This window comes from Pelophylax lessonae (assembly GCF_965119305.1).
Source record: "Pelophylax lessonae genome assembly, chromosome: 9".
In the NCBI taxonomy this organism is placed as follows: domain Eukaryota; kingdom Metazoa; phylum Chordata; class Amphibia; order Anura; family Ranidae; genus Pelophylax; species Pelophylax lessonae.
Genome location: NC_138776.1, coordinates 131,854,590 through 131,880,377, shown reverse-complemented (window position 1 = coordinate 131,880,377; position 25,788 = coordinate 131,854,590). Strand labels below are relative to the sequence as shown.

General features: G+C 45.9%; 1 protein-coding gene across 2 annotated transcripts in view; it reads left to right on the top strand.

Annotated features, from left to right (window-relative positions):
* PLCE1 (phospholipase C epsilon 1) overlaps positions 1-25,788 on the top strand; it is a 677,378-nt gene that overhangs the window by 416,323 nt on the left and 235,267 nt on the right. For both annotated transcript variants that reach the window (XM_082268059.1, XM_082268058.1), the window contains exons 4-5: positions 9,839-9,984; positions 11,660-11,918. In XM_082268059.1, the coding sequence (XP_082124185.1) occupies positions 9,839-9,984; positions 11,660-11,918 (405 nt within the window). The remainder of the gene's footprint in view (positions 1-9,838; positions 9,985-11,659; positions 11,919-25,788) is intronic.

Genomic DNA, 25,788 nt, shown 5'->3' with positions numbered 1-25,788 from the left:
CAGTGTGGGATCCTTGCATCACTTTTGTATTCAACAGTCAGTGTGTCTAGCAAAACTGGCGAGGTTTCTCTTTCTTTCCTCCCAATTCACAGCATCCTCAGGAGCCCCCCAGGTTCCTTCAAATTTACTAGACCACAAGAATCTTATACAATTGCACCAAACCAACCATGCCTGATGCGGATGGCAAATTATTTTGTTCTCATTATCAAGACAAATATGGGCATGTGGCTTGTATACTTTAGCTGGTGTCTATCTCGTTTTGCAACAGTCTGTGTCATATGGTGCACAGCTTTGTGACCTGTAAAGATCCTTGGTGAGGGGGCTATGGTTGCCTATTGGGAAGGGCTTAATACAGAACAAAAAAATAATTTATAGCTATGGTGGACTTATGTTATGGTATATTCAAGTATATGGAAATATGTAAGCCTTTCCTTGGAGTCTTACAGCATTGTCTACCTATATAAATAAAAATCTCTTGCAATTAGAAGCCTTATTGAGGCTGAAGTCTGGGACTTGTTTTGCTAATCCTTTAGTCTTCTATGTGCAATAATGTGGATAAAGAAAACGTGTGATATGTGGTCTGGTTTGATTCCAATTCGGGACTTCCTTTGATAAACTCCCTAATTTCTAGATGTATTGGAAACGGATATATGAGAGTTTCATGTCCCTCCTTTTTATGTTGGTTTAAAAACAATCTTGGTGGGGCAATAAGGAGTTGCTCAGGATATACAATTGATATAAAAAGTCTACACGTCTCTTAAAATGTCAGGTTCCTGTGATGTATAAAAATTAGACAAAGACAAATCATTTCAGATCTTTTTCCACCTTTAATGTGACCTATGAACTGTAAAACTCAATTGAAAAACAAACTGAAATCTTTTAGAGGGGGAAGTAAAAATAAAAAAATAAAATAATGTGGATGCATAAGTGTGCACGCCCTCTTATAACTGGGGATGTAGCAGTGTTCAGAATTAGGCAATAACATTCAAACTCATGTTAAATAGGAGACAGTACACACCTGCCATCATTTAAAGTGCTTCTGATTTAACCCAAATAAAGTTCAGCTGTTCTAGTAGGTCTTTCCCGACATTTTCTTAGTCGTATCCTACAGCAAAAGCCTTGGACCGCAGAGAGCTTCCAAAGCATCAGAGGGATCTCATTGTTAAAAGGTAACAGTCAGGAAATGGGTTCCAAAATAATTCCCAAGGCATTAGATATACCATGGAACACAGTGAAGGCAGTCATCATCAAGTGGAGAAAATATGGCAGAACAGTGACATTACCAAGAACTAGACGTTACCCCAAAATTGACGAAAAGACGAGAAGAAAACTGGTCAGAGAGGCTGCCATGAGGGCTACAGCAACATTAAAAGAGGTGCAGGAATATCTGGCAAGTACTGGCTGTGTGGTACATGTGACAAAAATCTCCTGTATTCTTCTTATGTCTGGGCTATGGAGTAGAGTGGCAAGACGGAAGTCTTTTCTTATGAAGAAAAACATCCAAGCCCAGCTAAATTTTGCAAAAAAACATCTGAAGACTCCCAAAAGCATGTGGGAAAATGTGTTATGGTCTAATGAAACCAAGGATGAACTGTATGGCCAAAATTCCAAAAGATATGTTTGGCACAAAAACAACACTGCACATTGCCAAAAAAAACACCATGCCCACAGTGAAGCATGGTGGTGGCAGCATCATGCTTTGGGGCTGTTGTTCTTCAGCTGGAAAAGGGGCCTTAGTCAAGGTAGAGGGAATTATGAACAGTTCCAAAAACCAGTCAATATTGTCACAAACCCTTCAGGCTTCTGCTAGAAAGCTGAACATGAAGAGAAATTTCATCTTTCAGCAAGACAACGACCCAAAGCACACTTTCAAATCAACAAAGGAATCACAAAGGAATCAAAAACAGAGGGAAAGTAGAGATCCTGTTCCCCCGAAGCACGGTCTCCTATTATAGGGGAAAAAGGGGGACTAAATATGATTAGGACTTTCTCTGTACCTCAGATATGGTAAATGTGCAAACCAAAAATTATAAGAAGTACAGAATTTATTGAGTATACAATATGGTTAAAATTCATGAAGAGCCCACAAAAAAACACAAAAAAGTAAAACATTGATTTATAGAAATATAGGATTCATGTTAATACAAGGCTGAGTTAGACCAGGCATTGGTCAGTACTTATTGCACTTGAAATGGAATGTGCTGAACCCATTGGGATATTTGTTCCTCAACATGTTTTGTAGCTAAAATCTGCTTCTTATTATAGTATATACACATAGGATTATAGTATATACACATTCTAAGGATGTAAAGATATATAATAGGAGCTATGTTCAAAACAAAATATAAACAATTTCAACAAATACATGAGAAAAATGAAATATGTAGGATATGTGGAACAATAAAGGAAAAGGGGGAGCGGGAAAAAAGGGCAAAGAAATATTGCGGCTCACCAAAAAAAGACACATCAGACACTCTAACCAGATAACTCTCAGCTACATACCCTCCCCCCCCCCCCCCGGCGGACACGGTGGGCTGTAAGTGACATAAAATAAAAATATATATGTATGTATATACAGGTATTGTAAGATAGGAAACTGTCATGGTCTTACCTTCTTGCTGTTCTCCTTCGTTTGACATGTGCTGGCGGCCATCTTGGTTTCTGGGTTTCTTGTAGCCTCCCACTCTGCGGCTCCTCCTTCCCACTGGGAGGAGCTGGATGCCTAGCTCATATATATAGGAGGTCTGTGGCTTCAGTTCCTTGCTTGGTCCTCCTGTGTTCACATGCTTCTAAGACTGCTGCTGCTTCTGGTTCCTGATCCTGGCTTCGTCTGATTACCCTGCTGGTTCCTGATCCTGGCTTCGTCTGACTACCCTGCTGGTTCCTGATCCTGGCTTCGTCTGACTACCCTGCTGGTTCCTGATCCCGGCTTCGTCTGACTACTCTCCTGGCTCCTGACCTCTGGCTTCGCAAAGACTCTGCTTCGGTTTTGCCATCCGTTTGGACTTTTGCTTTACAGCTTGATTTTCAATAAAGCCTTCTTATTTTCACTTATCTGTTGTTGTACGTCTGGTTCATGGTTCCGTGACATTAGGACCAAGCCATGAATTCTGACGGTACAGGGCCATCCTCGCTACCCACGCTGGTTGCCAGACTTGATCAGTAGGATCACCTGTTGGGTCAGTTCGCCGTGGCGTTGCAAATCCTGCTTGAACGCACGGCTCATTTCGCTCCCGTTGCCGATGGGTCAGTTGTCGCTCCTGGGCCCGCTCCTACTGCCGCTCCGGTTGTTGCGCCAGAGTCTACCCCGACACCTGTTGTTGCGCCTGCGGTGTTTCGGGGTATGACCGGTTCTGCCCCCCTTCCACAGCGCTTTGGGGGAGAGCCAACTCAGTGCCGAGGTTTCCTTAACCAGGTGGGCATTTATTTCGAGTTGCTGCCACATGCCTTTCCTACTGAGAGATCAAAGGTGGGCTTCTTAATTTCGCTGCTCTCGGACAAGGCCTTGGCCTGGGCCAGCCCTTTATGGGAGAACAACAATCCGGTGGTTGCCGAGTTTTCCGGTTTTGTTGCTTCTCTTCGGAGGGTATTCGATGTGCCGGCTCGTGCTGCCTCTGCTGCGAAGCTCCTTATGTCCATCAGACAGGGTTCACGATCCGTAGCTGAATACGCCATTGAGTTTCGTACCCTGGCAGCAGAGGTGGGCTGGAATAATGCGGCTCTGGTCGCTGCTTTCTCTCATGGTCTCTCGGATGCCTTGAAGGATGAGGTTGCAGCTAAGGACCTACCAGTGGAGCTCGAGTCTCTTATTTCTTTCCTGATTTTGATTGACACCAGACTCAGGGAGAGACCTTCCTTTAAGGAGAGTCTGCGGAGGCCTCCTAACAGATTGGCGCCTACCTTTGCTGTCCCACCCGTGCCTCCCTCTCCTCCCACGCCTCCTGGGGATGACTTGGCTGGGGATGAACCCATGCAGCTGGGCTTTGCTCGCCTGTCCGAGGGAGAGAGGGTACTCCGGAGACGCGAGGGCCGATGCATGTACTGTGGTCTCGGTGGGCATTTTCGGTTGGCATGTCCGAAGCGTCCGGGAAACGCTCGCACCTGAGATCCTGTCTGGGGCAGATCTTGGGTGGAGTCTCCTCGTCCCCGGTTTCCCGTGTTGACAAACCACTGATCACTGTTGTCCTCTCCTGGGTCGGGGGCTCAGTGACGACCCAGGCGTTGGTGGACTCTGGTGCTGGGGGTTTGTTCATTGATAGTGTGTTCGCTGCCGCCAATTCCATTCCTCTGCAGGCCCGAGGTTCTCCACTGGCTCTTGAGGCGATAGACGGCAGACCCCTTCTGCCGCCACACGTGACTCATGAGACCCTTCCAGTGGGGATAGCCATTGGTGCCGTTCACAGAGAGTCGGTCTGCTTCCAGGTTATTTCGTCTCCACACTACTCGGTGGTCTTGGGGTACCCCTGGCTCCAGAAGCATAATCCGACTTTCGATTGGAGATCGGCCGAGATCCTCTCGTGGTCACCACAGTGTGGGGCTAGTTGCATCCATGGGCCTGTCAAGTTGCTGTGTACTTCCTCGGACTCTCTGTTGCCTCCTGAATACGAGGAGTACCGGGATGTATTCGATAAGGTGTGCGCGGTTGCCCTACCTCCGCACCGCCCATACGATTGTGCCATCGAGTTACAACCTGGTGCCGTTCCTCCTCGTGGCAAGGTCTATCCACTGTCGGTAGCGGAGAATGAGGTCATGGAGGAGTACGTGAAGGAGGCGCTTTCACGCGGACACATTCGCAAATCCTCGTCCCCGGCAGGGGCTGGATTTTTCTTTGTGAAAAAGAAGGGCGGTGAGTTGAGGCCTTGCATCGATTACAGGGGTCTCAATCGCATCACGATCAAGAACGCTTACCCGATACCCTTGATTTCCGAGCTGTTCGATCGCCTTAAAGGGGCCACGGTCTTTACCAAACTCGACCTGAGGGCGGCATATAACCTCGTAAGGATCAAGGCGGGCGATGAGTGGAAGACCGCGTTTAACACCAGGACCGGTCATTATGAATCCTTGGTTATGCCCTTTGGGTTGTGCAATGCGCCCGCAGTCTTTCAGGAATTCATCAACGATGTTTTCCGTGACCTGTTGCAGCAGTGTGTGGTGGTCTATTTGGATGACATCTTGGTATATTCTGAATCCATGGAGACCCACATTCTGGATGTCAGACGAGTGTTGTAACGGTTACGAGAGAACAAGCTGTTCGGTAAGCTTGAGAAATGCGAATTTCACCGATCCCAGGTAACCTTCTTAGGTTACATCATTTCCGCTGAGGGGTTCTCCATGGATCCTGAGAAGGTTTCGGCTGTCTTACAGTGGCCCCAGCCCAGTGGTCTTCGCTCCCTGCAGCGCTTTTTGGGCTTCGCCAATTATTATCGGAAGTTCATCAGGGACTTTTCCTTGCTAGCCAAGCCTCTCACGGATCTGACCAGGAAGGGCAGTAATTCCCAGGTCTGGCCGCTCGAGGCCATCCGAGCTTTTGAGGCTCTAAAGTCCGCCTTTGTGTCGGCTCCGATTCTGTCGCATCCCAACCCTGGGTTGCCCTTTGTCCTCGAGGTGGACGCGTCTGAGACGGGAGTAGGCGCCCTTCTGTCTCAGCGTAGAACACCAGAGGGTCCTCTGCTTCCTTGTGGGTTTTACTCCCGGAAACTGTCTTCCGCGGAGTGCAACTATCAGATTGGTGACAGGGAGTTATTGGCCATCGTGCAGGCTCTTAAAAAATGGAGGCACTTGCTCGAGGGTTCGGTGGTTCCGGTCCTCATCCTGACGGACCACAAGAATATGACCTACCTTTCTGAGGCCAAGAGATTGACACCACGTCAGGCCAGATGGGCTCTGTTCTTGTCACGTTTTAATTACGTGGTCTCCTACCTTCCCGGTTCCAAGAACATCAGGGCGGATGCCTTATCACGGCAGTACTCCGACCTGTCCAGGGAGGAGTCGATTCCGACTTCGGTCATACCTCCGAATCAGATCCTGGCCACCATTCGCACCAGCCTGACCTCTCCCCTGGGTGAGCAGATTTTGGCGGCTCAATCTGGTGCTCCCTCTGGGAGACCCAACGGCAGATGTTTTGTGCCTGAGGAGTTGCGCACTCGGTTGTTGCGAACCTACCATAACTCCAAGACCGCGGGGCATCCTGGAAAGAATCAGCTGTCCTGGGCTGTTTCACGTCTGTTCTGGTGGCCTTCCCTACGTTCCGACATCGCCGCATATGTAGCGGCATGCTCCGTTTGTGCCCAGAGTAAGTCCCCTCGGCACCTTCCGTTGGGCCTTCTGCAACCCATAGCCACCGGGGAGCGCCCATGGTCACACCTGGGGATGGATTTCATTGTGGACCTCCCTGCATCCCGAGGCCATACGGTCATTCTCATGATTGTGGATCGGTTTTCCAAAATGTGCCACTGTGTTCCTCTCAAGAAGTTACCCTCTGCACAGGAGTTGGCCACGATTTTTGCCAGGGAGGTTTTCCGGTTGCACGGTTTGCCCAAGGAGATTGTGTCGGATCGGGGGAGTCAGTTTGTGTCCAGGTTCTGGCGCGCCTTTTGCTCCCAGTTGGGGATTCATCTCTCCTTCTCCTCGGCCTACCACCCTCAGTCCAATGGGGCCGCAGAACGATCCAATCAGGCCTTGGAGCAATTCCTTCGTTGCTATGTCTCCGATCACCAAGACAATTGGGTTGACCTCCTGCTTTGGGCTGAGTTTGCCAGGAACACGGCGGTGAACTCTTCCTCTGGGACGTCTCCCTTCATGGCCAATTATGGGTTCCAACCTGCCGTGTTACCGGAGGTATTCTCTCCCCAGGATATTCCGGCTGTGGAGGATCACCTTTCCGTCCTACGTGCTTCTTGGGTACAGATCCAGAAGTCCCTTGAGGTCTCTGCGCAGCGCCAGAGACTCCAGGCTGATCGCAGATGAGCGCCTGCTCCTTCCTACCAGGCCGGAGACCGTGTATGGTTGTCCACCCGCAACCTCAACCTTCGAGTGCCCACTCCCAAGCTGGCGCCTCGCTTTGTTGGTCCCTTCCGAGTGCTTTGCAGGGTAAACCCGGTAGCCTATGCCCTTGCGCTTCCTCCTAGCATGCGGATCTCCAATGTGTTTCATGTCTCCCTGTTGAAGCCACTGGTGTGTAATCGTTTCACTTCCTCGGTTCCTCGGCCTCGTCCGGTCCAAGTGGGCAATCGTGAGGAGTATGAGGTGAGCAATATCCTGGACTCACGCCTGGTCCGCGGTCGGGTGCAGTTTTTGGTTCATTGGCGTGGTTATGGTCCAGAGGAGCGTTCCTGGGTTCCCTCCGCAGATGTCCATGCTCCTGCCTTGCTCCGTGCCTTCCACGCACGCTTCCCTCAGAAACCGTTCTTTACTCCGCGGAGGAGGGGCCCTTGAGGGGGAGGTACTGTCATGGTCTTACCTTCTTGCTGTTCTCCTTCGTTTGACATGTGCTGGCGGCCATCTTGGTTTCTGGGTTTCTTGTAGCCTCCCACTCTGCGGCTCCTCCTTCCCACTGGGAGGAGCTGGATGCCTAGCTCATATATATAGGAGGTCTGTGGCTTCAGTTCCTTGCTTGGTCCTCCTGTGTTCACATGCTTCTAAGACTGCTGCTGCTTCTGGTTCCTGATCCTGGCTTCGTCTGATTACCCTGCTGGTTCCTGATCCTGGCTTCGTCTGACTACCCTGCTGGTTCCTGATCCTGGCTTCGTCTGACTACCCTGCTGGTTCCTGATCCCGGCTTCGTCTGACTACTCTCCTGGCTCCTGACCTCTGGCTTCGCAAAGACTCTGCTTCGGTTTTGCCATCCGTTTGGACTTTTGCTTTACAGCTTGATTTTCAATAAAGCCTTCTTATTTTCACTTATCTGTTGTTGTACGTCTGGTTCATGGTTCCGTGACAGAAACGTGAAGATCTAATAAAAAGAGGAAATGGTGAAGAGGGAGGAAAGAGAGAGATAGAGGGGAAAAAGGGGGCAAAAGAGGGAAGGAAGGGATGGGAAGGAGGGGCGGGGAGGAGAAGGGAGGAAAAAGGGGGGAGAAAAGAAAAATGGTGGAGGAAGATGGGGGAAGGAGGGGAAAAGGGGGGGGAAGGAGGGGAAAAGGGGGGGGAGGGAGGGGGAGGAAAAAGGGGGAAGGGAAAGGGGAGGGGCAGAAAAGGGGGGAGGAGGAGGGAATGGGTAGTCAGCTCAGGTTTTGCCTGATCAGATGGTTCTTTCAACTTACGTAACATTTTATGTTATTATATTTGCTTTACCCTTCATTCCCTGAAAAGGTATAACCGCCTTTTGGTTGTTCCTGAAGTAATTTCTACTGGTTGCATATTCCATAAAGTTACCATTTCATTTGTATCTGTATCACACCTTTAAAATAAAAAAAAAGTATATGTTTATATAAAAATATGGTGCTGAGTTTTCTCCCAGAGCCCGTAGGCTTCAATACATAGTTCTTGGAGGATTTTTATAATTAGGTGAGTGAAAGTAAAGCCTTATTCAGGTTTTTAATATTCATTTCTATATGGTCAACATGACTGCTTTGGTGGGGATCAGTGACACTGTAACTGGTGTGGCAATGATCAGGTACACTGGGACTGGTGTGGCTATGATCAAGGGAACTGTACTAGGTGTGGCAGTGATTAGGAATAATATAACTGGTGAGGCAGGGATTATGGACAATATGATTGGTGTGGCGGCGATCAGGGACACTGGGATCGGTGTGGCGGTGATCATGAGCACTGTAACTGGTGTAGCAGTGATCAGGGACAGTATGACTGGTGCGGTGGTAATCAGGGACAATATGACTGATTCGGCGGTGATAAGGGACAATGGGCTCCATTTACAAAAGCAGATTGCTTGCAGTATTTAGGTGATCTGACACATTTTTCCCAAAGATGCGAAGATGCTAAAAATGTCAATGCACTATTCCTTTATACGGTATTTACCTCAAAAATCAAAAATGCTCGGGAAATACCTCATAAAACGTTAAAGTCAATTCACTAAAGGAAATAAATAAATGCATGTGCTAAATAAGTAGTGGTCCAGGCATGCAATATTTAAGGAATGTAAAAACATATTTTAAGTAGTCTCTACCTTTTTGGATCGATAAAACTTTGACAATAAAACCTAGAAGATGATTTGTTACTATGCACAGTTGCACCAGATCCTGTTTGCTGCAATTTTAGTAAATCCCCCAAGTTTCAAAAAAGGTATGTATACTGATTTCTTCTTTACAGGGTTAAATAGGTTAGTGTTAGATCGTGGATGCCTATAGATGCAGGGAGTGGTTGTTCAGTAAACAATTCCAGATCTCATACAAGCTATTTGTCGTCTAGTCTTGTATGTTATGCTATAATATCTGATATCTATGTTCAGATTGGAGGAAGCAATATATTGACGGAAGCACTCAAGCGGAGTGTGGGATAGTTCCGTCACACGGGGATTTTAGTTTTAGGGTGGAGCTACACTTTAAAGTAACCAGGTTTATGTTTTCCTATTCAGAAAAAAAACAGATTAAAATGTGTCAGTTTTGTCTTTTTAAATATTAAAAAAGTACCCTTGATGCCATACTTCGAAATTTAATAAAAGCTAAAAAAAAAAGTGGTTTTATTACCAGTGATTGTTTTCTTTTTCCATCAGGGAATAGACAAATGGAATCTGGAATCTAAATAGCCTCCAAAAATGATGCAGTTTGCTTATGGTTTCATAAAACAGTAGCTTTAAAGATTGATCTTAATAATATGAGAACTGTTAAACCTCTTTTTCGAGTTTTACCAGGTTAATTATTTTTTAATTCTCTTTTCTCAGGTTAGTTCTTGGGTAACCTGGCTGATTCTTGCTGCGGGGTCCATGGAGGAGAAACGGGAAGTCTTTTCTCACTTGGTGCACATAGCAAAGTGCTGCTGGAACATGGGCAATTACAATGCTGTGATGGAATTCCTGGCAGGGCTCAGGTACGACTTAATTGAGGAGAGGCGAAAGCAGCTGTTATAAACATCAGTTGGAACTATGTCAGATAGTTTTAAATAGCCATACAACTACAAACTTTTGTGAACTGTTTGGAAATAATCTGAAGAGGTCATAATGTTTACATGCTTAAGGCAGTCATGTTTAATCTTTTAAAATATTAAGTGTAGTTAAAGTAAATTTTAATGTTGGTGAAGTAGCTGAAAGAATGGAAAACATTAATGATGCATTTTAGTGTTTGCAGAGCTAGATAACACTCAGTCTGAGAGACATAATCAACATTCAAAGTATTTTCATTCTATACATTTTACAGCCTTTTATGTTGGCATGAAACATCCTGAAACGCTTGCAAACAGTCTTAACAAGTGTTTTTGTAGTTCTTGTAAGATCTCAAGTGTTTCCACTCTTGAGACTTGTTCTAGATGTTTGCATTTAACCTACAGTAGACAGTAAAGCTAGATATATTTCTGAACTTGTCACAGTCTAGGTATATGAAACACTAGTGTGTCTTGATGGTCCAGAACTTGAAGTTGCCTCTAATATAGAAATGTCTGTGTTTTCCTAACAATCAGGTTTTACTTGCCTATCCTAACCTTTTCTGCCTTTGAAGACTTGGGTTTAAAATCTTTCTTTCTGGAAGAAATAGGTTAGCTATAACACTGTATGCAATAATGATATCAGGACCAATATTCAAACATATTACAGAAAATTGCAACTTGCTATTGGATGCTGCTGTATTAAAAATAATCACACTCAACCCACTAACAACACTGAGTGCTAGCTTTTACGTGGCCCAAGATGCACACATTTTGCAGTAAATAAGAATCTTTGACATATTTTAAAACCTCTGATTGAGCACAGATGGCTATTTATAAATGATTACAGAGAAACAGGAACACATTTTTCAGTGTGTGCATTGTTAGAGTCAATGGATGTGCAGAGGGTTTTGAGGGTCCAAAGAACAGGGTGACCTTTCACCTGTTTTTCTCCTTAAGAATCTGTGTGTGTCTTTGGCCAGTGCTGGCCACAACTGCCACATGGAGGTTCTATACAGACAGTGAAGCCTAAAATGAGTTACAACTTATCACATACCATATTAAAGCATAGCCACAGTAAAAAAAAATATATATATAAATTAAATTTTGGATAGAGTGGAAAGAGCTTGGAACACTTCAGATTTTTCATTGCTGTCTATGCCCCCGGTGGTTAGATTCACCCTATTTGTCCTGTTTACTGTTGAAATCGTAAGTGAAAGTAAAAGAAAATCCCCATGTTTGAGTTGTCCCCAGAAAAGTAATAGAGGGGGGGATAACTTACATTGGTTACACTAGTTTTGGAGACAACCAGAGATTTTTTCACTATCACTTTCTATTTTGGCAATAGGACAGGAAGTGAAGGGAAATCTCCCCAATGGAACACAGATAGTTAAAAAAACTGACAGGGATTAAAAACCCTCCCTTACTCTATCTAAAATGTAAAAAAAAGGCTTTGCCTTTAGTTCTACTATAAAATTATTTCTGCAGTGTTCCTTAGTGGTAAATTCTGTATGCAATTGTAAAAAAGAAATGTTAATATATTGTATGAATTGTTTGAAAGCATGTATGCATTACAATAGATACTGCTTGGTAGCCGCAAAAAATAATTTTTGCACTTCTTTACCAGGTCACGGAAAGTGCTGAAAATGTGGCAATTCATGGATCAAAATGATATTGAAACTATGAGAAGCTTGAAAGATGCCATGGCGCAGCACGAATCATCATCTGAGTACAGAAAAGTGGTGAACAGAGCACTGAATATACCTGGTTGTAAAGTGGTTCCTTTTTGTGGGGTGTTCTTGAAAGAACTGTGTGAAGTTCTTGATGGAGCAGCAAGTCTGATCAGACTTTGTCCTCGCTACAATTCCCAGAATGAAATACTGGAGGTAAATGCACATTAATACTCTTTTCTTCTTACCGCTTGTTAGGAGTCTAGACTTTTACATCTTTTTTATTTATTTTTTTTCTAGTTTTATTTTTTTGTAAAAAATGTATAGTGACTACCATTGCTGTCTTCCCTCTAAAAATGCTGCTTGCATAGCTGTTATGTTGACTCACTGCCTTCCGTACACTAGACGACTGACACATTTTGCTGTCTTACAAGCTCTGGAAAATGCAGTTAGGTGTGACAGTGTCCTAACACTGGAATAAAGTAAAATTAATTGGTGAAGAATTAGTCCTGAAAATTACAGGCAAACCAGCTTGATTGTTAACAGGAAAGATCCTGCTGGGGATGAAGGTCCAAGTTCAGAGAATGTGTTTGTGAGTCTCCTGTACTTTAAGCCAAACAACAAAAATGGGGATAAAGTATATATCAAATTAACTTACCAGTATATCCAAACCACTATCGTGGTGTCCTGCTATAAACCAAAAAGACATAATGTACAAGAAATTAGTAAACCAAGGAATGAAGGTACATTCCTTGGTAACCAAGCGGCTAATAAGCAGTAACAAAGACTTGCTGGTAATTAATCATATATATTTTATTAAGTGATCAAAAAAATGATAAAATGTTACCAAAAAGATTGTGTGCCACATGCACTGAAGCAAGTAACCCCTTCCCACCCATAAAACACATGCCAACAATAGTATGTCTGGATCAATGTAGGCTAAGGAACCCGTGTGGCTGCTTAGTAATGAATCTCAGACAAGGAGCTGAAAGGATTGAACACAGCTAAAATAGTCCCAAGAACTGACTGGATAGTAGGATATTCTACTTCTGGGTCCCAGATTGCTAAATTGCACCTCTAAAAGAATTGAATAGTGGGAATATATCTCTCTTTTTTTTGTTGTTGTTCAATAAGTTTTTATTGGAAAGAACCAGCAAAAAATATAAAATATAACAGATCCAATGCTCAAAAAGTGGTACAACAAAGATAGTAAGCATGAGGATCAGTTAAACAAATAATGCATAAACAATCATGGAGAGAAAAGTGATTCCAGTTCTTTAACTTTATAGGTACTGGCAGGCAGATGTAGTGGACATAGAGCGAGAGAGTGTGGAATTTAAATCAAAAGCAAAGAAGAGAGGAAGATGGGAAATAAGTGAGGAAGGGAAAGGAAAGGGAGTAGATAAAGAGAAGGGAAAATAAGGGGGGAAAAGAGTCAAAAGGGGAAGGGAAAGAAAGGGGGGAAAAGAGTCAAAAGGGGAAGGCGAGAGGGGTAAGCCTGGCGTCGTGGTTAGGTTGTAATCTGCAAAATCAGAAGGCAAAGTACATAAGTATATAATCCAAGGTAAACAAAGTGAGCAGAGGCTCTTCAGGAGGTCAGCAGTGTAGAAGAACTAGCAGTGTGGGGGGGTCCTAAGAGTTCCGTGTAGAGGGGTGAGTCTTTAAACTGAATCCATGTGGCCAAAATCTTGTAGCCCTGGTCAATTTTCCCTTTGAAAATATAAGTCAGATCCTCAATAAGGGCGATGGAGTCAACTTTGCATAGCCATTGACGGATGGTGGGTGGTTCAGAGTGGCCCCATCAAGCCGGAATTAGGGCTTTAGCAGCGTTTAAAAGATGAGGAACTATTGAGCGCTTGTAGGTTCCCACTGATTCTAGAGTGCAGTGGAATAGGACTGTCCATGGATCAAAGGGGATAGTGAGACCAGTGATCTGATCGATAATGTGAAGTATAGATCTCCAGTATGACTGTATGATGGGGCAGGACCACCAGACGTGTGCCTGTGTAGCAACATGTCCACAATTACGCCAACAAAGGGGGGAGTGTGATGGGAACATTGCGTGCAACTTAGACAGTGTATAGTGCCATCTAGTTAGAAGTTTGTAATTGACTTCCGCCGTTCTAGTGGATAAGGAAGAAGGTAACCCTAACTGTAGGATCACAGGCTTCTGGGATTCAGTGAGTTTTGCAGCCAAGTCATTTTCCCATTTGAGCAAGTAACCTGGGTTATCCAGATATTGTAAGTCCAAGAGAGCTTTATAGAACTTGGAGATGGCATGAGCAACAGGCCGCTGGGAGAGAAGTATGGATTCAATAGGATTAAGGTCAGGCCGCGTAGAGGTTGAGGAAGGGTTCTCAGGAAGTCCGCCATTTGCCTGTATCTCCACTCATCCAGGTGAGAAGGTTGACGCGGGTGCATAATGTCACGAAGATGTCTTAGTTGACCGTCTTTGAAATCATGATGGAGAAGTAGCACAGAGTTGTGTTTCCACATTTTAAATCCTTGATCTATTGAACAAGGAGGGAAGAACGCATGATCCATAAGGGACATAAGAGGTGAGTTGTAGTTCCAGGAGAATTTTTTATGTAAGGAATCCCAAATGTCTAGACTAGAGATGGTGAGAGGAGAGCTCAAAGGTGATAAGAGTCTGTATTTGCGGGGGATCCAGGGAGACCTAGACAGATGCGTGCCACTCAGGTGGTGTTCAAGCTGCACCCACAGCTTAGCATTGCTCATACATTTCAAATCAGTGATTCTTGACAAGGCTACAGCGTGATAGTACAATTTTACCTGTGGGAGAGCCAGGCCACCCAGTGCTTTAGGGCGGGGAAGGACCGACCTGGCGACCCTGGGGTGCCTCCCCCTCCAAATGAACCTGGACAATAAACCCTGTAGTATAAAGAAGAACCCTATTGGCACCCCCAGCGGCAGCATCTGGAACAGAAATAAGATGTGGGGAAGTATGGACATCTTATTCACATTAATTTTCCCCAACCATGAGTTCAGAATCGTTGACCACCGATGGAAGAGAGCCTTAATGTTAATAAGTAGCGGGATATAGTTAAAGCGGAAGAGCATATGAGTCTTGGGAGTAAGGTGGATACCAAGATATTGTAGGCTATGTGTTTGCCATCGGAAAGGGAAAGAGGAGCGCAGGGTAGATGCCATGGGGCGAGGAATATTAATGTTCATAATTTCAGACTTGGTCATATTTATTTTAAAGTTGGAAAGGGACTGATATGTGTTAAGAACAGAAAGTAAATTGGGTAGTGAGACATGAGGATTTTGTATGTAAAAAAGAACGTCATCTGCATATGCGGCATATTATGCATGGTTTGGCCTACCTGAACACCATGAATGTCAGGGTTATCTCTAACGGAGGCTAAGAAGGGTTCAAGGGATAGGTCAAATAATATAGGCGAGAGGGGGCACCCTTGCCCGGTTCCATGATGCAAAGAGAAGGAATCACTAAAGGAGCCGTTAATTTTAATGCGGGCGGTGGGGGCGGAATATAGGGAGAACATCCAGGCAAGCATTTTGGGGCCTAAGCCAAAGTGTTTGAGCGTGGCATGGAGGTAGTCCCAGTCCACCCTATCAAACGCTTTTTCAGCATCTGGAAAGGAGAAGGGTGGGCTGGGACTGATGTCTCACAAAGTGTATCAAGGAAATAGAGCATAGCGAGTTATCTCGTGCCTCACGACCTGGAACGAATCCGGTCTGGTCAGGAGATATCCATTTGGGAATTAATGGCATAAGACGGGTGGCCAAAACTTTAGCTAGTAACTTAACATCTACATTTAAAAGTGAAATAGGACGGTAGCTGGCGCAACAGGAGGAAGACTTCGGTAGAACAGAGATATGCGCTACAAGGGATTTGGGTCGAAGTGGGGTGTGTGGGGAGACTGAATTAGTGTACACAGTTAGACGAGTTAGAAGGATTGGGTTTAAGGTCTTATAATAGTGGACAGTAAACCCATCAGGGCCTGGGACCTTCCCAGTGGGGGTAGATTTCAGTGCCGCCTGAAATTCTCCCAACGTAAAATATTTTTCTAAAGCAGCAAACAGTCAGGAAGTTCTGGTAGTTTAACAGATTTGAGGTAAGAGTTTATCCTGTCACGCTTAACCTCAAAAGGGAGGTTGGAAAGATCGCCCTGGACATGGTAAAGTTCAGAATAATATTCCCAAAAAACTTTAGCAATGTCTGGGGTAGAGTGTACCATAGAACCAACTTGATTCTTGATCTTGGATATAAAGGAGGCGGATTGTTTAGACTGCAATGAGTGGGCCAGTTGCCTACCAGGTTTATCCCCCCATTCATAAATGCCCTGGGAGAGCTTATGGGCACGTCTCTTAACATCCAGGTCAAGAAGCGATTTCAATTCCTCCCTCTTGCGTTCAAGTGCTTCTAGGTGCTGAGTGTGGAGGGAGAGTTTATGCGCACGTTCTAGTGCAGCGATCTGAATTCAATCAGCGCCCCACGCATGGTGGCTTTATGGGCCTCCCATACCAATCAAGGTGCCGTGTCAGGAGTGGCATTCTCAGTAAAATATTGCTCAAGGACCGAGGATATGGAGACCTTATCCAAGGGGTTTGCCAATAGAGAGTCATTCAGACACCACTGGGGGGACGGCTGGGGAGAGAGGGCATTGTCAGAGAGATCAAGACCGGAGCATGATCAGATATTGAAAAATGACCAATGGAGGCCGAGCCGAGCCGACCCGACCCGAGGGAGGTAATGATGGTTAATGAAAATGGCATCTATCTGTGAGTAGGAGTTATGTGTCTTCGAGAAATATGAATAATCTCGAGCCTTAGGATGTAAGAGACGCCAGACATCCATGAACTGGAGGTCAAGCAGTTTCTTCCTAATGAAGGCTAGTCGTTTAAAAGGGACAGTATATCGGCCTTGGGAAGTGTCTATAACCAGATCCAGAGGCATATTAATGTCGCCAAATGTCGCAAAGTCTGTCAATTTAGAAAGTACTTGGGACAGGAAAGAGGGCTGGTGTACATTAGGGCAATATATGTTCACAAAAGTGCAGGTGGAAGGCCGATAGAGGCCTTCTGAAATAAATACCTACCGCAGTCATCAGCTAACATTTCATCAAGTTGGAAAGGTACATCCTTGCTGAAACCAATGGTGACCCCTTTCACCCTATTAGTAATTGAAAGGCCATAGTACCAGGTAGGGAATGAGTTAGAGAAAAGTTTCACTGTAACATTGTGCGTGAGATGGGTCTCTTGCAGAAAAGCCACAGAACACTGTGACTTCTTAAGTTCCCTCAGGACCAGGTGTCGCTTAGTGGCGAAATTCAAACCCCTAACGTTGTACAAAAGGACTGTCAGGGAAGCCATGGTATCAGCAGAGAATATAACATGTCAGACATTAGAGAACCGACCCCGATGCCAAGGGGGACAGGGGGACAAGAAGAGGGAAAGAGAGAGAGAAAAGAAGAACTATGCCAAAAATCTGGAAAAGCATAGTAGATAGTGGGAGAACTCAAAAATACACACATATACCAGAACATGCAGTGTTCCCAGCGGAGGGACCAGGCCAAAGCACCGACCAAATCCACATGGTACAGCAAGTGTGGAAGAGGAAGGGAAGGCGCATCGGCCCAGCCGACCCCGCAAGGGTGAGGGCGGGAAGCCTTAGCATGTAAGTCAAGCAATAAGTGCAGACAAATTACCGCGCAGCACGGGGCCACAAGTAATACAGTGCAAAAACATGAAATGAACGAGCAATGCTAGTGGTGTGTGAGCGTTAAAGCAAAAAATAGGATATCAAACCTCAGTGGGGCTATCAATAAGCAGGAATATATCTCTTGAATAGTATCAAAGAAGAGTCCAATATATCCAATGGTTTAAAAAGGTCACACCAAAAAGGAAGCCTGCGTACCCCGTTCTAGATGTCCATCTAGTATCCACTTATAGTGGACTGGTTACCTCCGTTTCCATTCCAAATGTATCTTCGGGGTATCTTCCCGCTCCAGCATCCATCCATGTATGGGTGACCAATTCATCAAGGGGCAGGGATCCAAAGCGTATAAAATGCCGCTACAGCTGGCCCGTCATATACAGTGCCTTGCGAAAGTATTTGGCCCCCTTGAACTTTGCGACCTTTTGTCACATTTCAGGCTTCAAACATAAAGATATAAAACTGTAATTTTTTGTGAAGAAGCAACAACAAGTGGGACAATCATGAAATGGAACGAAATTTATTGGATATTTCAAACTTTTTTAACAAATAAAAAAACTGAAAAATTGGGCGTGCAAAATTATTCAGCCCCCTTAAGTTAATACTTTGTAGCGCCACCTTTTGCGGCGATTACAGCTGTAAGTCGCTTGGGGTATGTCTCTATCGGTTTTGCACATGGAGAGACTGAAATTTTTGCCCATTCATCCTTGCAAAACAGCTCAAGCTCAGTGAGGTTTGATGGAGAGCGTTTGTGAACAGCAGTTTTCAGTTCTTTCCACAGATTCTGGATTGGATTCAGGTCTGAAATTTGACTTGGCCATTCTAACACCTGGATATGTTTATTTGTGAACCATTCCATTGTAGATTTTGCTTTATGTTTTGGATCATTGTCTTGTTGGAAGACAAATCTCCGTCCCAGTCTCAGGTCTTTTGCAGACTGAATCAGGTTTTCTTCCAGAATGGTCCTGTATTTGGCTCCATCCATCTTCCCATCAGTTTTAACCATCTTCCCTGTCCCTGCTGAAGAAAAGCAGGCCCAAACCATGATGCTGCCATCACCATGTTTTGACAGTGGGGATGGTGTGTTCAGGGTGATGAGCTGTGTTGCTTTTACGCCAAACATAACGTTTTGCATTTTTGCCAAAAAGTTCGATTTTGGTTTCATCTGACCAGAGCACCTTCTTCCACATGTTTGGTGTGTCTCCCAGGTGGCTTGTGGCAAACTTTAAATGACACTTTTTATGGATATCTTTAAGAAATGGCTTTCTTCTTGCCACTCCTCCATAAAGGCCAGATTTGTGCAGTATACGACTGATTGTTGTCTTATGGACAGAGTCTCCCACCTCAGCTGTAGATCTCTGCAGTTCATCCAGAGTGATCATGGGCCTCTTGGCTGCATCTCTGATCAGTCTTCTCCTTGTATGAACTGAAAGTTTAGAGGGACGGCCAGGTCTTCGTAGATTTGCTGTGGTCTGATACTCCTTCCATTTCAATATTATTGCTTGCACAGTGCTCCTTGGGATGTTTAAAGCTTGGAAAATCTTTTTGTATCCAAATCCGGCTTTAAACTTCTCCACAACAGTATCTCAGACCTACCTGGTGTGTTTCTTGTTCTTCATGATGCTCTCTGTGCTTTAAACGGACCTCTGAGACTATCACAGTGCAGGTGCATTTATACTGAGACTTTATTACACACAGGTGTATTCTATTTATCATCATTAGTCATTTAGGTCAACATTGGATCATTCAGAGATCCTCACTGAACTTCTGGAGAGAGTTTGCTGCACTGAAAGTATAGGGGCTGAATAATTTTGCACGCCCAATTTTTTAGTTTTTTATTTGTTAACAAAGTTTGAAATATCCAATAAATTTCGTTCCACTTCATGATTGTGTCCCACTTCATAATTGTGTCCCACTTGTTGATTCTTCACAAAAAAGTACAGTTTTATATCTTTATGTTTGAAGCCTGAAATGTGGCAAAAGGTCTCAAAGTTCAAGGGGGCCGAATACTTTCGCAAGGCACTGTATTTCCTGAGAAAGGGTTTCATGCATCTCGCTGGTTCCTTGTCAGATTGGACACATTGTCCTTCCTGTGCTCAGCGAGATGTCTCCTCCGGGTCAGAGAACCGCTTATTCTAGACGTGGCTGTGACGTCTCTACATTTTGCTACGTCAAGCATAGCTTCGTCAGGAGTATAGTGACTGCCATTGCTGACTTCCCTCTGAAAATGCTACTTGCATAGCTGTTATGTTGACTCACTGCCTTCCATACGCTAGGTGACTGACACATTTTGCTGTCCTACAAGCTCTGGGAAATGCAGTTTGAGTCCTTACACTGGAATAAAGTAATAGGTGAAGAATTAGTCCTGAAAAATACATGCATACCAGCTTGATTGTTGACAGGAAAGATGGAGATGAAGGTGCAAGTTCAGGGAGTGTGTTTGTGAGTCTCCTGTACTTCAAGAACTGTTAATACTAATATATCAGTTGATGTGAACCTGTCAAGCCTAAAAACTGGCTAAGCTACAAAGGTGACTACCGCAGAGTCCATGGACTCTTTACTTTTGCCAGCACTAGGCCCTGCCCCTCTTGCTAGATTGCCTCCCCCATTTAACAGTCCAATGACAGAGCCACTACTGGACCTTAAAGTGGAACTTACACTCTCAGTCAACATTGACTATTTGTAATTCTTATGCTATTAGCATTAGCAAATAGATAAGACAATATATCAGAGTTACTTGTCTTTAAACCATTTTTCTCTTACGTCCTCCGACAGTCGCCACCCCTCATACAGTCTTCACCAATGGGTATTGACTTCCTCTCCACAGGAGTAGCTAGGCATAAGACTTGTTAAAAACAAAAGCATTTAATATAAACACACCCATGGGGGCTGTCCCACTGGTCAATACCCCCCTGAAGTAGCCATCCCAACTCAGTTTGTCTTCTGCCTAGCGTTAGGAGTAGATAGGCTTCCCTGTGCTGGGGCTACAGTCTCAGCCTTCTAATCTTTTTCTTATGATTTTTATTTGCAAAAATGTCAGTTTTTTCTTTGCTTTACTAGCTGTTTATTTTGTCAGCTTTAGTTTAGTCAGATCTTCAGGTGAAGATGGATTTTGCGGAGCTGGGAATCGGACTGACCGCCCTGGCTCTCCAGGGCAGAGGGTCAGATGGATCCCCAGCCCGCCATCGAGCGTTCAGCTATGTGTTCGCCCTGGCACTAAGAACGACCAATCCCTGTTCGCAGCAGGGATGCAGCCTGTGAGGTGGCTACCTCACTGGACACATCTGTGGTTCAGTGCTGCAGTGTCCTGCGTTTTGGCTGACGGCATTCCCTGTCATCGGAGGACAGAGGCTTTCCATTTAATAGAGGCACCCCACGCCATCCGGTACAGGTAAGTACTTTCTGTGTGGGGCCTCTGTCTGGGGTGGCAGTCCTGTGTGCTGTGTGTCCCCTCATGTCTGTGAGTTTGTGGGGCTCCCTGATGCGATCCCTGCGGGGGTCTTTTTTATTGCACTGCTGGCGCTGTGTGGGTTTGGGGGCCCCTCTCCTGTGTCACTTCTGTGTTTTGGAGGTGCAGACTATGTGTGCGGCGGCCGCTGCGGGTAAAAACCATGCGGTCCGCCATTTTGGGTGTGGGCAGCATGTCTGGCTTCACTGTGGGCTTTTTTAACAGCTTGCTATGTAGGGGTTTTGGCGCCATCCGGCGCCATCTTGTGTGTGGCAGAACGATCGTTCCGAGCACATGTCGGCGGCCATCTTGCCAAAGCCTCCCATTATTTCCTATGGGCAGCCATTTTCCCTTAGCCTTGCAGCATATAGTTCAGCCTCTGGTGACCTCACTTCCTTTTCCTCTGGAGCAGCGATCGGTGTGGTAACACTCTGTGGGGCTCTGCAGACTGTCCTTTCCTTATTTACTCTGTTTTATCCTTTCTGGCTCAGTTTTGTCCCTTTTGGGGGTCTGTGTACACAGTATATATAGCAATGGGCTGCGTGATCCACAGCGCTCTTAAAGGGCCAGTACTTTTCACATTGTGTTTTTTCTGCAATGCAATCTCAGGACAGAAAATTCACCCCAGTTCTGCTGAACCTTCCGTTCTACCTAATTTGGCCGCTGTGGTGGCGAGTTTAGTGTCCAAAATGGAGGTGCTGATGGCTGAACAGGCTGCTAGAAAAAGGCCTAGGATATCTTTCTCTTCTGATGATCAAAGTGACAAATCACAATATGCGTGACTATAAACATATACAATGAGTATATACAAAAAATAGTGAACCAGTGTTGTCCAAGTGCAATAACATCCACAAATACAAAATTACACCAAGTGTCTCATGAAATGTGAACGGGGATGATTAGGAGTGACGTCACAGCCGGGAGATCGGAGTGATGGTTAGGGGAAATAGGAACCAATAGTAGGAGTGGGATACTACCATTGGCAATCGACCCACTGTAAGAGCATCGACTACTGGATTCATTCTGTGCTTGGTATACCCACCGTTTGGTAAGAGGCCATTTATACCATACCACTGGGTGGCTATTTTAAAGATATCTCCTCCTTGTCATTTAGCAATCAGAGTCTTTTCTGCGCTCCACCTTATTATCTTTGGTAAGGAGGAAAGCTAGTTGGTGGCGGGATCTTTAGTCACAGAGCACTGGATTTATCACCTTCAGTTTATATTGCTTTTGCAGCACCTGGTGAAGATCACCATTGGACTTTGTTGTTTCATTTATACTTTGGGACTAACAAATATTTTGTTATCACTTCACATTTCATGAGACACTTGGTGTAATTTTGTATTTGTGGATGTTATTGCACTTGGACAACACTGGTTCACTATTTTTTGTATATACTCATTGTATATGTTTATAGTCACGCATATTGTGATTTGTCACTTTGATCATCATTTAGCGCACCTTATTTTCATCAATTAATCACTATACACAGTTCAGGTAGCAGCTTTGATTTATCAGCGCACCCTTAATTTACAACATTTATCTTTCTCTTCTGATTCAGATGGTGATGTGGCTGCTGTGGGCGGCGTGCCCTTTTCAGGGTCTTGCTCGTCCCTGGAACCGCCGGGGTCTGAGGTGGAGGTGGAGGGGGTAGATGATTCTCCCCCGGGGTCGCCTGAAGAACGCGCAGCTATGGATGCGTTGATTTCTTCTGTAAAAGAAACACTACATTTGGAGGATGAGCCCAATCCTCCGGGCATTGTGTCCTCTTTTGGTACACATAGGACCCGCAAGTCGGCGCAGGTTTTTCCCTGCCCCGCTGAGTTTCATCACACAGTGAATGAACAATGGTGCAGTTTGAAACACCCCTTCAAGGTGCCTAAACGGTTTCAACTGCTCTACCCCTTTGCGCCTTCTACGGATTCGCGCTGGTGTGTGGCTCCCCAGGTGGATCACACTGTGGCCGTGTTAAGCAAGGCTACTTTGGTTCCCACTGAGGATACCCTGGTGTTCCGGGATCCTACGGACAGGAGGTTGGAGTCTCTTGCCCGCCATGCCTACATGGTGGCGGGTTCCATACTCAGACCTATTTTCGCTTCTGTCATGTTGGCTCAGGCGGTGGCGGATTGGACTAAGGTGCTTAGACGCACACTAGTGTCTGAGTCGGCCCCACCTACTACGCTGGACATGGTGGACCAAATTCATCAAGGGGTCATGTATTTGTGCGATGCGGCCTTGAATGAGGCCCCTTTGGCTGCACGCCTGTCTAGTGTCGCGGTACTTAACCGTCGACTGATCTGGCTGAAGAGCTGGTCGGCTGACCAGACGTCACGGAAAACGGTTGCTGATTTTCCCTATGCAGGGTCTCGCCTTTTTGGCGAGGCTTTAGATACTTTGGTGAAAGGAGTCACTGGGGGCAAAAGCACTCTGCTGCCCCAGAATCCGAAGAACAAGCCTTTTCGTGGCAATCGGGGTCCCGCCTTTAGACCCAATCAGGGGTCCTTTCGTGCCTTCAAGACACAAAACAAGGGCAAGCCCTTCGAGGGCCAAGGTGGCCAGCAAAAGTCCGGCAATACTGGTGCGGCGGCTCAATCCGCCTCTGCCTGAAGGGACGCCCTCACCTGTTTCAGGGGTGGGGGGACGTTTGCGCGGTTTCCTCCAACCTTGGCTGCTCCGAATTCCGGACAGGTGGGTTCAGGAAATCATTCGATCAGGATACAAGATCGAATTCCTTTCGCGGCCGCGGACAGATTCTTTCCCTCAAATCTTCATTTGACCCCAGGGCGCCTACAGGACCTGCATCAAGCGGTGCAGGATCTCCTTGCCCAGGGGGTGATTGTCCCGGTGTCTCATCGGGACAGGTTTTGGGGGTTTTACTCGAATCTGTAAACTGTGCCCAGAAAGGAGGGCAAGGTACGTCCGATCCTGGACTTGAAAGCTCTGAACCGCTTCGTGCGAGTTCGAAAGTTCCGCATGGAATCCCTCCGCTCGGTGGTGGCCTCCCTGAGTCCAGGGGAATTCCTAGCCTCTATCGACCTAAAGGATGTGTACCTGCACATCCCCATTTTCGAGGGTCATCAGAGGTACCTCCGATTCGCCATAGCGGAGGACCACTATCAGTTCGTAGCGTTACCTTTTGGTCTCGCTTCGGCTCCAAAGGTCTTTGCCAAAGTCCTGGCGCCTGTTCTGGGCCTGTTGAGGGCACAGGGCATTGCGGTCTTGGGATATCTGGACGATCTCCTGTTAAGATCGAGTGCCAGTCAGAGCCTGTTGCGCGATCTGTCGACTACGGTACAGACGCTCCAGGAGTTCGGTTGGACTATCAACGTTCAGAAGTCGACTTTGTCTCCTTCGGTTCGTCTTCCCTATTTGGGAATGGTTCTGGACTCTGCTCAAGCAAAGGTATTTCTGCCGGAGGACAAGCTCCGGACCCTTCAGAACGAGATCAGGTCCCCAGGGACAACGAATCCTCGTCACTCAGGGCCTGTATGCGGTGCCTGGGGTTGATGGTGTCAGCCTTCGAGGCGATACCATTTGCTCAGTTTCACACACGGTCTCTCCAAGCGGAGATCCTGGCCAGGTGGGACAGACTACCTCAGTCCTTGGATCTGAGTATCTCTTTGAGTCGCCGGACCAGAATGGATCTTCTGTGGTGGCTTCAGTCCCCGGCTGTGTCGGAAGGAAAATCCTTCCGTCCGTTGCTGTGGACAGTGATTACCACGGATGCCAGCCTGTCGGGCTGGGGTGGAGTCCTGGGCAACCTGTCTGCCCAGGGCACTTGGTCGGAGGAGGAGTCCCCCCTTCCAATCAACATCTTGGAATTGAGAGCGATCAAACTGTGTCTCTTCCAGTGGTCGGAACGACTTTGGGGCCGTCCTGTACGGGTACAGATGGACAATGCTACCGCGGTGGCTTACATCAACCACCAAGGGGGCACCAGGAGTGCCCGGGAGGTGACCGACATTCTGTCTTGGGCCGAGGCTCATGTCCCGGCGATTTCGGCAGTTCACATTTCGGGTGTGGAGAATTGGCAGGCAGATTATCTGACCCGCCAGACCCTGGATCAGGGGGAATACGACAAAAGCTGAATGTGCAGGCTAAATTTTTTTTATATGATATGGACGAGAAGGCTGGTCTTGCGGTCTCTGATCTAATTCATCCCAAAGGTGTTCTGTTGGGTTGAGGGGCAGGCCAGTCAAGTTCCTATATACTCACTCATCTATGTCTTTATGGACCTTGCTTTATGCACTGGTGCACAGTCATGTTGGAAAAGGAAGGGACCATCCCCAAACTGTACCCACAAAGTTGGAAGCATGAAAATGTTCAAAATGTCTTGGTATGCTGACGCCTTAGGAGTTCCCTTCACTGCAACTAAGGGGCCAAGCCCAACCCCTGAAAAACATCCCCACACCATAATCCCCCCTCCACACCAAAAGATTTGGACAAATGCACAAAGCAAGGTCCATAAAGACATGGATGAGCGAGTTTGGGGTGGAGGAACTTGACTGGCTTGCACAGTCCTAAACTCAACCCGATAGAACACCTTTGGGATAAATAAGGGACTGTGAGCCAGGTTTTCTCATCCAACATCAGTGCCTGACCTCAAAAATGCACTTTTGTAAGAATGGTCAAACATTCCCATAGACACACTCCTAAACCTTGTGGACAACCTTTCCATAAGAGTTGAAGCGGTTATAGTTGCAAAGGTTGGGCCAACTCAATATTGAACCCTACGGACTAAGACTGGGATGCTGTTAAATTTAATGTGCGTGCAAAGGCAGGCGTCCCAATACTTTTGATAATATGTATGTGTATGGGACCAACACGTGCGTTCACCTTTGTGCATGAACACAGTAGGATAGGAGAGCTCTAACTTTTTTCTATCGTTATTTAATTAGATTTGTTTTTTCCCACACTAACTTTTTTTTAAATCACTT